We start from the raw sequence: 13,979 nt of genomic DNA on the forward strand, positions 1-13,979 counted from the left end.
TTACTGGGGACTGTTTGTTATTTATGAGAGTGGAGTGGTGCAAAATGCAGGAGGCACTCCAAATAATTTTTAAGTACTGGTTAGGGACTTGTGTTTCTAGATTTGGCTCAGTGGAGAGACATTAAACTTTTAAATGGCTGTATTTTGTATTTCTAATACCTCCAGATCCCCAAAATGATCAAGTGCATTTGAAAGGCATGTTTCCTTTGAGAATCTCCTGTATTGGGCTGACTTTTAAAGCTAGAGTGACGATACTGATATTATATGAAACTAGAAGACCTGAAGAATCCAGCCAACCATGTCATGCTAGCGTCTCAGGAAGGGGGCTAAATAATGCTCCAAAGTTAGGACACATTTTGGCGATTGGAAAAACGGCATTCTCATTTCACAGGGGTCCCTTGACCTCAGACCTCAATATATCTGAATAAAAATGGGTTCTGTGGCAAACCACAAGTTTCCCTTTACACTTTTATGCTAATCCCACACCGTTTTTTGCTGTCATTTGGTTCCTAATCAAGACACTCTGCAATTAATAAAAAATATTAATTTGACAGCCCCTGACTCTGATAAGTAAAGTATAGTTCCTTAGTGGGCTATTGACTGTTTTAACATTTAGCTCTGATCAGTCTTGTTTGTCACTACAGGACCTATTTTCTCATAGTTTGTGGTCAGTTGTCTGTTTTTTATCACTGTTTTTTTTTTTTACTACTTATGTTTAGGCTAATTTAGTGGCTATTTCTGAAATGACCCTACTTGCTGATGTTATTTCCGAAATGTGGTTGTTAGATTTGAAGTTTGGTAATTTCCAGTGGGATTTTCTCTTTCTTTTTTTCTTGACACTAAAATAGAGCTATAATAAAATAATGAAGAAAAACTCCATTTGCATATTTCCTTTAGGGGAAAAAATATATATATATATACACACAGACACCTTGAAGTAGGTGGAAAAAATCCCCAGCGATGATTGCGGACACAGTTTAGTCCCTGCAGGAATATTACAGCACCATGAGCGTTACAGAGGGATGTCCCGGTGCAACGGCGAATGTGAATGCAGGCAGCGCATGAATATTATCTCCAGCATGCCACTTCGGAAGTAGGTCACCGCTCACCGATTTGTTCACCATGTCTCCAGCTACTGTGGGCTGCTCGGTCCGCGGATCGCTCCCCAGGTCGACAGCCAGACCGGGTAGAAACTGACCACCACAAACAGGACGGACTGGATTCTCTGTTTTTTGGGGAGAGGAGGGAGATTTTCATTTCCCGACGGGACACGCAAGGTAATGATGAATCGCGGCTGTAATTCCCGTCACAGTTGGAGATGATAGGATCGGTGGGTAGCCCGCTTCAACAACTCGGCTGTAACACGAGCTCCTAATGATATTGATATTAACTAGCAGCGCTTCAGAGCCCAGATTGATCGAGGATGTTCGGATGTTTTAGACTCGTTTCCCCGCTGTGGAGCTTTTTTCACTTCTCGTATCACAGCCTGCACTCCTGCTACGGCATGCTGTCAGATTAACACCACCATGGCCAACTACGAGCTCCAGTAGGCGAGTCTGTGTTTTTTTTTTTTTCTTTTGCATTACAATGCATGCAAGAACGCCGCCTTTAATTGCATATTTCTGCTTGTTATAACCCAGATCCACGCGTGGATTGTGGGTGTGTTTGTTGCCTGAACCTGCATGGAGGTGAAGGGAGGTGTTGGTGGAGGATGGTTAGTGTTGGTGGAGGATTTGCTCCAGGAACTTGGTTGGTGGTGATATTGCACTATCTGAAGCACAGCACAGCAGCTCAGATTCCTGAGAGCTCCTGCCTCGGGGCTTTTCCTCTCATGATGACAGCTCTACACCATGTCCGTCCTCTGAATGAGTCTGTGTGACAGCCAGGCAGCTCAGCCACCTCCTCCCCTGCCTTCACATGCACATGAAACTATACAGGCAGTTAACATGCCATCAGGGGGAGAGACAGAATCGTTATTAAGTGGGTTTTATGAGTCAATTATGCTTCATCAACTTTGAAATGGTATAATGTTTGGGTGAGGGTTCTTTGACATCTGTAATTTTCAGGGGTAGAAATGTACTGTATCCTTTTGATCTTCTAAATCAGTGCGTCCAATCCCAGAAAAGGGGTCCCTAGATTAAAAAATGAAGGCTTAAAAGTGAAATTAAAGTTAGTTGAATTGCAACTATTAATTGATTAGTTGTGAACTATTAAAGGTCCAGTGTTTGGGATTTTGTGGCATCTAGCGGTGAGGTTGCAGAACTGACACAGTATGCAGAGAGTGTTACGGCGGCTGATGCGAAAAATGGAAATGGCGCTGTCTAGAGCCAGTGTTTTTATTTATACAAACGTGCAGAAATATGGTGGACTCTGTGGAGGAGGACTTTCTGCATGTAGGCAACTGTAGATATAAATGGCACATTTTAAGGTAATAAAACACAGCAATTTCTCGTTTTAGATGATTATCTTCATCTTTTTGTGTTTCAATTTATTTACTTGGTCATCTGTTTCTTATATCTTTTGTTTTATCCCCACTGATGTGATGTCGTCAACTGAATATCTTTGGGTTGTAGACAAAACAAAACATTTGAGCATGCACATTGGATTTTTGGAAACATTTTCTGACATTTTATAGACAAAACAACTGATCGATTAATGAAGAAAATAATTAACAGATTAATCAACAATGAAGATATCCGTCAGTTGCCGCTCTAAATTAAATGGGAAAAGAAGGAAAATGTATGCCTGTTACACATTGTTTCTGTCTTTCTCTAATTTTGGCTTTTTTCCCTCTAAATGACTGAAAATTGTGAGATTGAGGAGTCATAAGATGATCAAAACCATATTTCTTGTATACAGGCATGTACAGTTTTCTGACTTGTTCCTAATAATTCCATGTTTTTGTGAAATGCTGAATACTTTTACACTTCAGGCCTTTAAAAGAGTACTTCACCCATGAAATGACCATTTGTGAATCCGAAAGTCATGCCATAATACCCTGAATTCACATGCCTCCACTGAAAATGGTTGGTTTATTTATTGATCGGGGACCATGTTTTACAAAAGCAAATCAAGGGCTGTATTAAAACATCCATTTACAAACTCTCAAACAATTCATGCAGTATAATCCAAGTCTTATTTATCAGTCATATGCTCAGTACTCTCCAAACACATGTATTTCCACTAAAACCTTACTATTTAAACTGAACTGAAGTTAAACTTAACTATACTCTCTTTTTAAAGTCAGACTTTAATACAAAGTTTTTTTGTTTGTTTGTTTTTAAGCAAAACCTCATGTTAAGGAGGTCATGAGCATACAACTGTATAAATGAGACATGATTATACTGCAGGAGCTGTGTGAGAGTTTGTATAGAAATATTTTGATACAGTTTGGCTGTTGTGAAACGTGGTCGCTAATCAGCCAATAAATCAATATCTTAGACAGGTGCGAAAAACGTTTTTTCATGACAAATTCAAGGGAACGCAGAATGACTAATTGATATACAAACTGTAATTTTGTAGGTGAGGTAAGTTCTTCAACTGAAAAAGAAATTGCTCCTCAGTGAATCTGCTCACCACTCAGTGATCTCATAACCTGCGATGAGATCACACTCTCACAAGCCAAAAAGGCTGAGAAACATTGATCGAAATGACTGCTTTCCAACCTTTTTGGCTTGTGTCACCTAAAAAGATGGATCTGCCCTGTGTTTCACAAGAAAATGAGAATTTCTAAAGAAAAGAAAATTAACAAAAATCCCTTGTTGAAATAACATGTTTGATTCTGTCCTCTCCCGTTAATCTTCTCTTAAACCAGACACACTCAACCTGCTTTGCCTGGGGCCACTTTTACAAAATGACAGGAGGCCGGGGCCAGTTAATAAACAAACTTTAATAATATTCATTAGGTGAACAAATGTAGAAATGAGCCAGTTGCAGTAGCTTCATGCAGATCCCGGCGTTTCTGGGATTTTAGGACATTCAGGGTTCAGCCTGGGCCTCTGTCGGGATTCATGGGGGGTCCTCCACTGTGCTTTCTTTTTTTTTTAATCAACAAGCTCTATTTGATGTTTTATAATGCACTCTGGCATCTTACTTACATTCAAGGTAAAAATAAATAAATAAATAGATAATGCAAATCAGTTTCTGTCTATTGTGTGGCAGGCCACTGTGCACCATATTGCAGGTTGGATTTCGTCCACCCAAGTTAAGTTTTGTTGTCCCAAATCTTTGATCCCTTCTCTTTTTTCTTTTTTAAATTTAAAGAACACTAACTTATTTTTGAATTTAACCATATTTTTCCAAAAGTAGTGAGACAAAGGATGTATTCCACCAATAATCTGTAGTTCATCTATATATCTAAACTTATATTTATGTAGTAGTCCCTAAAAACAACAATGGTTGTGAAATAGAGAAACTATAAAAATGATATAGTATGCCACTGGCAGCCAGGATTGTCAAAATTTATAGTTAATGAGAAACAAAATGTCCTGAAAGAAATGTTGCTAGTAACCTCTGTGTGTGTGTGTGTGTGTGTGTGTGTGTGTGTGTGTGTGTGCGTGCGTGCGTGCGTGCGCGTGCCTGCCTGCGTGCAGTTACTGGTTGCTGATTTTCTTAACAGCATTAAAACAGCAGGTAAATATCAGACCACATTATTAATTTGACCCTGTTGTTTTATTTGTTTTGGTCAGGGTGGTGAAGGTCGAGCGGGGAATAATAACAATGCTCTTCAATGAGCTCCTGTCCTTCCATTGTGCATGCTTGTCTTATTCAAATGAAGCAACTTGATTTGATATCCGCAGACAGAAACTCAATGTGAGGCTCCTTCTGCCCTCTTGTTATCTGGAAATTAAATTTCTCTCTCATGGATTGCATTTCACGGTTCACCGAGTCGTTCGGCAATAAGGGCAGACAGAGCTATGAGATGGTTTCGAACATGTCCAGAGAGTTCTGTCCACTTCAGACTCAAAGTGGGTTTGCTTTTGTGCTACGACTCAACTCTGGGTATGTTCTCTATAATTTTAAGATGATGCAAAATGATGCAACAGATCACAGCGCGCAACAGTCTCAAGGTGTGTTCAGGTTTTAGTGGAGAAGATAAAAACGGAATAAAACTCCTCACGCTGTCTGCTCCTTATAATTAAAGCACTTCAACAAGAACCGCACCAGGATTTGGTTTCTGTACCCCATCATTAGGTGTTACACGATAGCAAGTTGTAAAAGAATAGCAGATTTGTTGCACACTTGGTGATGAGATGAAGTCGTGTTCGAGTGCATAAATAAGCTGCTGGTTAAATCAAGCTGTTGTTATTATGCAGTGCAGAAACAGGTTTTAGTAGAATTTGCATGCATTTTCAAATCATGTCTCGTCATCGTTCTTTTTTTGATGCGTGTTACTTGACTGCAAATGGTTGAAGAATGAATTTTTTATGACTGTTACCAATATCCGACTGTAGGGATAAAACAGGAAATGGCATATGGCAAATGGGTGAATGCAAAAGCAACAGCAGCTGAAATCAGCTGAGTTGTGTGAATTCTGAGCAAAGACAACTTGTTCTTCAGTGTCAGATTTTCAAAGCCTAGCTTATACTTTAAGTGGCTCACTTTAAAAACCAGGGCAGAAAAATGACATTTAAACATGATGTAATTTACTTTGCTCCAAAGAAAGAAAATCAGTTAGTGCAAAAAAGTTGCAGTCGTTATTGTTAACACTAGAGATACAGCAGGGACTCAGTTGTCCTGATGTGGGATTCTTTTAAAATTGTTGCAGATAAAGCCTTTTTGTTACATGATTTTTTTTTCTTTTGTGAGGCAATGCATTTCTCTTTAAAATAGAGTAAAAGACACTTGTGGATAAGGTCTCCACGCTCTCTGTTTTCTGTTGCGTCTGTGCACCTGTGGATCAGAGATAATATGAACTTTTTTTCTAATATTAACTTGCATGTATGTTGTATATAGTTAATGAAGTGCTGAAACAGTTAGTAGATTATTGAATAAATTGATCAGCAGAAAATTACTTGGCAGCATTTATCATTAAAAATTGTTCTTTGGAATTATTCAAGTAATTTCCAAAACAAAAACATCTCTAGTTCCAGCTCATCTATTGTAAGTATTTGTGGGTTTTCGCTGATTAATATTACTTAAAGGTTTTCAAAGAACACACCAGGTGGGTCACTTTATAGACTGACTTTAAAGGAACATTAATGTTTACATCTTGTTCTGTCACAAGCTCCTCATCCATGAGTATAGATGCATACTTCCCTCTGCACCTTGAGACATTTGGTGGGTGTAGTTTGGCAGAAAGAAAATAGTTCCTACATGAAACTGATCACAACAAGGTCTGTAGATTATCTCGAGTAACTGGGTCATTTGGGTTATTGAAAGACACATTGTGACACTAATTCCATCACATTCATGTGAAGGCAGACATCTTTACAGCCGATATCTCCAACATCCAGCCACTCACACCAGAACAATCCAGAGCAATGAATTGCACTACAGATGAGAGGGAAAATGTATGTATTTTTTTCACAGCAACAAACGTTGCAGGTATCGAAAGATTTGACAAAGTCATGACACATGAGCTTGGCAGCTAATGACATGCCATACAACATGTGCCAACATAAGGAGCAGCTTTTTAAAGAACCTTATCGATCGCATGTGTCGGGTGTTAATGAAAGCTGAGATTCAGCCTTAATCACTTCTGAGAGAGTGTGTGATTGTGAAAACTCAATGGTTTTCTGTCTGAAGAGTCACTTAATATAAAAAGAGAGACCCGCTCTGACTTGGTTCTTGGAGGTCAAGTGGCATAATTGTGTTTCAGGGCTGCAACAAGAAGGACGATCCATCTCTTTATGCTGCATGCAGGAGTGTCATTGCATAAAGGTCACTGGCAGTTGAATCATCAGGAACTTTAGAGGTTTTCTGCAACAGTAAGTGAACTGTTTTTGTGTTGAGAGAGCAGGAAGACTTGTGTGAACTGCAGAGGATTGTAAAGCTTATTATGTGTCTTCTACTATAAAGTTGCTGGAGGTGCTTTGATGTACTCTGTACCAGCCTGTTGACATGGAAACTGAAAAGGCTATTGTGCGACGAGTATTTCTGCTGCCAGTTTTGGTGAAATAAGGATCAATTCATGAGTCATTTGATCATACTGTTTGTTTTTGTGGCTCCGAAATGTCGGAGAGTGATGCCTGTATTTCATAGCTTGCAGCCGTTTAAAAGAGTTCGCTGGCCCTTTTACCTTGATATTGAAGCGTGCACTCACTCAATGTGCAACAGTCTTTGCAGTCTTTTCATGTTTAATCTAATGACCTGCTCTTTGGTGAGCCACGGTGCCACTCAGCTACAGGCTGTAGCTATGTCTAAAATTAAATCGGTGTGGCGTTGTGAATTACGGATCACTTCTAAAAGCATCTATCATATCAAACACTAAATACATCACCTAAACGCCTCATCTGTTTCTGCACTGTGCTTCTGTGTGTTAGCACTGAGTGGGTGAATGCTTGTAATATTGAGCTCCTGGTGGATTGTGTGAGTCATTAATGTGCTTCAACATGGGTTCAAGGAGCTCAGAGCGCTCCTTATTGATATAAACGATGAAAAGGCAGTATATTTATTTAATTTGACTGCAATCCCAAATCATAACATGCGGCAGCTACAGCACAATTAACTAATATATCATAGGACTGAGCAATTTATGAAAAATATGTCCATATTGTGACATAAAACTAGATTTCGGCTTAGATTTTGGATATTGTAATAATAATAATAATATTTGTCTTTTTTCTGATTTTAAGGCTTTTTTAATATATCTACATTACTGATTATTAGAGCTGGATATCAATACCTTTAAGGAATCTTGTTCAATATAACCCAGTACCAAGTAGTATCGAAAGGTCCTCAGTCCTACAATACCTATATTTGATCAGTTCTGGACTCAGAGTCTGATCCAGGTCCGTCTAGACTCCACGCCAGATCAGCAAACTTTCTGTGGCAGCCAATTATGGAGCCATTCTCGTCAGCTCAACATCTGCGCAATTAGCACAAGCTAACAGAGCAGGAGTAGCGAGCATCCAACACCAAGCTGTAAAACTGGACCAACAAACTTACACTGACACAAAAAGACCCATCTCTGTCATTAAAGTTGTCAACAATTGTTAGGTAGAGTTAGCCTTGTGATGCTAACAGTTAGCCCTGTCACAGTTTGTGTGTGTTTGTGGGCAGACTCAACTCTCACCGGTGCTCGCGCTCCTGCAGCAGCAGCTAGAACCCATACAGTAGTGTGGTGAAGTTAGGCACGGTATATTTGATGGACGTGGCAGTTCAGCATGCAGAGATGCCACCAGAACGTTCAAAAGGATGGTGATACTAAGCTACATGCCGATCCATTCATCCATTTTTTTTTGTTGTTAGGCAACCACAGAGTCACCTATCTTTAGCTTAATCACTTTTTTGCTGTCAAGTGAACTGACATATCTGTACCTTAAAATCTACATAACAAACAGATAGGCAGAGGGCACTATGGCTCTGAATGAGGGTAAGATGCTGTTTCCAAATAGCACGTTGGTTGCAGGGAGACAGATCTGTGTGGATACACCCTCAGAGATCCTCAGAAAGTAGAGACAAATCCAGCTGGTCTAGGAGCTTCTCTTGGTTGATTATCAGTTCAAAGCTTTTTTAAGGATGGGTGTGGGACAGTTTGACAATCTGCTGTGAGTCATCTGGCCTAATAATGAATTGTAAGATGGTAGTGAGGCAACAGTGGCTTTACAAAGAGTTAAACTTCTTGTCATTGCCACACCAGAAGGCCTGCCTCTCAATTCATCTGATTGGATAATGGGAAAAAAACGGATGCTTTCTCCACTCTGAATTGAAGTTTTTTCAACTCAAGTCGCTCAGGGTGTTGCTACAAAAACACAGGTACAAAGAGTGGAAAAAAGAGAGCAGCAAGCAAAATGCTTCAGTCCTGTTACAAATATCCATCCCAGGCTGCTAAAACATGCTCTGTCAGATCGGGGCAAGCTCTGCAATATTTCAGCAATATTGATGTTGAGGTATTTGGTCAAAAATAATTTACTCTCTCCATATTGCCCAGTCCTAAAGCATTCTGATATAAGTGTAAAAAGGACCCATGATAAACTTAAACAGAGCTGACAAATGGTAAAGAGTTCGGAGCACATTTGGTCTCCGGCTTAAACATAAAATAATGTGCTCTTTATCTCAGTTTCTTCTCCATCTGTTTGTGCAGTGTACTTGTATGTCAATGAGAAAGGTTGTCTAAGTGGTCATGTTCTCGGGGGACTTGGATATTGACAGCAAACTAAGTAAAACCGGTTGTTAAATAATGCATCAAAGATCCTGTCTGTTACATTAAGTCACTCTCAGATTCTCTGTCTGTGTGTGGCGCGTGCTTTACAGTTAAATCTCTGATCTGTGTCTCCCCAGAGATTGTATGGACCCAGGTGATGATCCATGATGGTGCTCGCTGAAGGGTCTCTCTGAGCTGAAATCCACTATCGTAGCACACCGTTGATGAAGAGGACGTGGCGGATCTGCTCCCGGACGCTGAGACCATGGTGAAAGCTCAGCGGAGCCAGTCTGTGAAATGCGGGAAGCCAGGGAAGGAGAAGAGAAACAAGGCGAAAGGAGGAGGTGTGAAAAAAGGGAAAGAGAGAAAGAATGAGTTGAGAGAAAGGAAAAAGAAGGATAAGAAAGAACCACATCGACAAAGAAAGAAGACACTGGTAGTGGGTGATGGAGATGCGCTGGACTGTTGCGTCCTGCTCACCCGTCTGGAGGAGAAAGGAGTTATGGGTAAAGAAAAGGATGCACTAAAAGCTGGACAACAAAAGGCGGGTAAAGTCAAGAAGAAGCTGCACTCCAGCTCCAGTCACAGAAGGACCAAATCTGGACTTAAGAAAACTTCTGCAGCCAATCAGCAAGCACTGGAGCCAAAAATCAACCAATCTGACGCCTTACTCATGTTTCCTGTCTTTGAACCTCGCAGGCGGAGAATTGCTTCTCTCAATGCTGAGGCTGTCAACAGCTTGCTGCTCTACAGGGACGATTCTCTCGCATCAAATCTCACAAAGAAACGGCAGCCTTTTAATGAAGACAAAGCTAAAGATAGTCTCACTAAAACTGAACATAGAGGTCATAAAACCAAAAAGGTTCCTCCAGGAGGGAAAGCAGACCCAAAAGAAAGACCTAAAAAACAGAGGCGGTCAGCAGCGGAGGCTCAGAACATCGACTGGTTGGCTTTGTTTGCCCCAACGCCTCGGCGTCAGGCAGGCCTCACTGCTGCAACACTGCTCAAACTCACCAGCGCCCAATATGGAAACAAACGGCAGAAGAAGACAGAGTCCAAGCCGGGGAGCGGGAGTGACGCAGCAGCTACGACTCAGGATGAGATTAGCGGTAAGACAGTGTGTGGAGACACAACGCTGACCAAAAGAACAACACATCCCAAGCACGAGGACCAACTGAAGCACATAAAACAGGGTACAGAGGATCATTCCCAGCTGGACGCCACCACCCAGGGTTGCTGTAGTTTGTGCAAAAGCGAGGCTTTGGATCCGGAGTGGAAGGGCGACACAGGAGGCCCCGAGTTCCTCAGATGTGAGCTCCATCGTGGCTCTTCACTGGGATTCTCCTTGAAAACAATCAAAGAGGAGCAGGTGGAGGCCGAGGTGTCTTCCTGCTACTGCTGCTCCCAGGAGAGGTGCGTCGAGTACTGTCACAGACTGGCCCTCTTCCTGGAGGACAAGACCTTCAAGGAACCGGAGGACGGCTCGCTGTCCGAGGTGTTCCACCACCACCATCACCACCACCATCACCATCACCACCATCTCCAGTCCCCTCACTCTGTAACCCATCCGGCATCCATCACCATCAGCCCGCACACGTACACATGTTTCCCCGGCTACTACGTCCACTTTAGCCACCCGGACACCTCCCCCTCTCCCATATCACCCCTCGCTTTGTGCCCAAAGAGCGGCAAGAGGCCCAAGCTGCTCCCCAGCGCCGGTCCGCAGCCCTCAGGGATTACCCATCCAGTGTACTGCTGCACCTCAGTGGAGGCGTGCTACGGAGAGCCCTGCAGGATCAACGGCTACTCCTCCTACACCAGTGTGATTCCAGCCATCGCCAGAGGAGGGTGCTCCTTCAGCACCGCAGACTGCACCAAATGTAACCACGGCATCAAAAGAGGTGAGAGCACAAAAGATTGACATTACTGGGTTTACTCTTTGTCAACCTCCAGCAGTGTGTCAGAGCTGTCTGTGAAGAATTCAACAAGATGAGTTAATGCATTGGTATCTGTCTGAATGGAACTTACGTAACGACACTGAAAATGTCTTCAAGTGTCTCAGATGAAAGGCAGAGGGACAGCAGAGGCCATTATCTCTTATTTTTGACTCTTCATAGGATGTGTGTTTTTATTGTTGCTGCAGAGTGAAGTGTGGAAGCTTTTTTTTACGGTAAATCAGTGAAGAACAGTTGGATGCACCACGGAGAGAGATTAGTAGGTTAACAATTTTTTCCCTGAAAGAAGTTGGTTCTCTTTTAATTTAGCTAATTTGACATGGTAACTTAAACTGCAGACCTAACCTGATTGGGAAAAGTTTATGTTCAGAGTTTCAGATTTCAGTCAGCTAAAAAAAGTGCCTTTCATTGATCAGGTCCTTCGGAAATAGCATCACTTTAGAAATTGTCAATCTAAGATCAATGCTGATTCTCAGTTGAGGGACTACATTAGATATGCAAACTTGTTACGCTGTATGTTGGAAATAATGTCAGTAATAATCTCACCAAGTGAAGCTGTGTAAGTACAGTAGCACAAACTGTGTGCATTGTGCTGCGTTTTTTGTTTTTGTCACAAGAACGTAAAGTTTATCAGTAATGCAGAAAATCTGAGCAAAATAATTATCGAATTTTATTTGCAAATTGCTCTTGTTGAACTACTGAATGTGTTTTTAGTGTTCTCTGATCCATTTCCATTTCACAATGACTCTAAAATAAGCCTTGGATAGCCACGCAGGCAGCATTGTACATTAATAGTTCACTATATTATTAATCAGGTTTACTTGCATATGAAATTCCTTCAAGTCATACCATACCATACCAACAGTGACACTTTCAGTTGTGTTTTTATGCTTGGTTCTGATTTGTGTTTTATACTGCAGGTAATTACAGCTGATGAAATACAGATTCAAAAACTGATATTTCTGTTTAACAAAAATAATATTCATTCAAAAAATCATTTTGGCTTTAATTTGGCCAAAAACTAAAGATCATTTCCAAAGGTCCTTCAGTATATGTAAATGCAGTTCTTGAGTGTCACGTTTAAATCTGCTGCATCAAGTTTAAAGTTTAAGATCTGTAGAATGTGTAGCTGTCAGGTTAGACAAAAACACTGAGTAGTAAAATATTTATATTCATTTACAAATTTACATAGCCATTTTCTGCCAGCATTCCTCTCTCGCCTTTACTGAACAGTGTTACCTTTTGCTGTATTCATTCTTTCACATTGTTCATAGAGGGATGTAGGTTGTATGCAGTCAGACCATTTTGTGTGGTATAATTTTGAATGATAATCCTGGAGTCATTGCGGTGTGTTCAAGTGCAACTTTGGTTGAGACACAGGCGACGTGAGGCAATGCAACAGTCAGCCTTAGTCACCATCGGTTCTGTAATGTTAAGGTGTGTCTGGGCCTTTAGGCTTTGTCAAGCCAGCTAACACAGAGAAAGCCTGGCTCTGTCGAAATCACTTCGCAATACACCCCGTAGATAACAAAGCAAATGAAAAAAATCTGGACACATATAGTTGCTGATCTCAATAAAATAAGCCGTGTCAATAAAATTAGGGGAAAAAAGGAGAGAAGAAAGTATAACTAAATTACAACATAAGTACAACATAAAACTTACAAAACATCGTAAATATTTGATTTTGGAAATAGAAGTTGGACAAAACATTTATACCACAGGTTCCACGTTCAGTTGGTGTACAAAAAGTTTGTGTGAGACGGCAAAGAGCAGAGATCATGGAGGGCTGATTGAAAGGCTACTTGAACCATTTAGTGCAACACTTTCACAAAGGCAGAGGGCCTGCAAAAGACAGATTTAAAAAAAAAAACAAACATCAAGATCGAGGCAGAGATATCCTGATGTATTAGTCCCTGTCAAGTTCCAAAAAAAGCCAGATCTTACCTGATAAATGCTCACATCTTTCACACTCTTCACCTCCAGTTTGTGAAAAGACTTTCTGTTAGAATTGTGTAGTTTGTAGTAGTCTCTCAAGACTTTATAGAGCTCCCTGCTGAGCCACAAAAGAAATTAAACAAAAATTTCCACAGCCTAGCGCTGCCACTGACAAGGAACTGAACTTAATGTGTAAAATCCCTGACCCCTGTAAGTAAGACAGTGGTTTACGTATTGAATGTTCATGAGCACACTACAGTTATTAGGTTATTTTATATGCAGTGCTCCCTCTAATCCAGCTGCCAAAGCAGTACAATGCGCTGAGAATAGCTATTATGTCAGGCTTTTTTAATCTCCCATTTTGGAATGTCACTTGAGTGGGAGGTAACAAAAAAATATCAGATAAAGGGCAAGACCTCTTTTGTCTCCGTTTGAATACAAGCAGCCGGACAGTGAATACAAGGCCTGTGCAGCTGAAACCTAATGAGCTGATTGTATGAGCTCGAGTGTCAGCAGTTAGTGACTGTGTTTGAGTCAGAGATGTGAACCAGTACAGGAAAACCCTTTGTGATGTCTGCGATGTAACGCACAAACACTGTGTGTTTCTGGCTGAACGTGTGGGTGTTTGGTCAAAAACACCTGAATGTGACCTCAAAACAGCACTAATTACACGTGAACACACACCAGTGTTGTGCTGCGCCTCAGCTGCTCTCCCGCTCGCTCTCTGTGGTCTCCAGCAGTGGAAAGCAGGTCAGGCCGTGAGGGCTGAGACTCGACAAGAG

General features: G+C 41.1%; 1 protein-coding gene across 2 annotated transcripts in view; it reads left to right on the forward strand.

Moving 5' to 3' along the window:
• Positions 1-13,979, forward strand: part of bahd1 (bromo adjacent homology domain containing 1) — a 43,199-nt gene that overhangs the window by 18,365 nt on the left and 10,855 nt on the right. Inside the window, exons 1-2 of one of the 2 annotated variants that reach the window (XM_042500342.1) lie at positions 1,154-1,277; positions 9,445-11,208. In XM_042500342.1, coding sequence (XP_042356276.1) covers positions 9,573-11,208 — 1,636 coding nt within the window. In that variant the 5' untranslated portion in view covers positions 1,154-1,277; positions 9,445-9,572. Of the gene's footprint in view, positions 1-1,153; positions 1,278-9,444; positions 11,209-13,979 lie in introns of those variants that run through there. The other variant, XM_042500341.1, reaches the window with a different exon arrangement.

The sequence above is a fragment of the Plectropomus leopardus genome, chromosome 14 (assembly GCF_008729295.1).
Source record: "Plectropomus leopardus isolate mb chromosome 14, YSFRI_Pleo_2.0, whole genome shotgun sequence".
Classification (NCBI taxonomy): Eukaryota; Metazoa; Chordata; class Actinopteri; order Perciformes; family Serranidae; genus Plectropomus; species Plectropomus leopardus.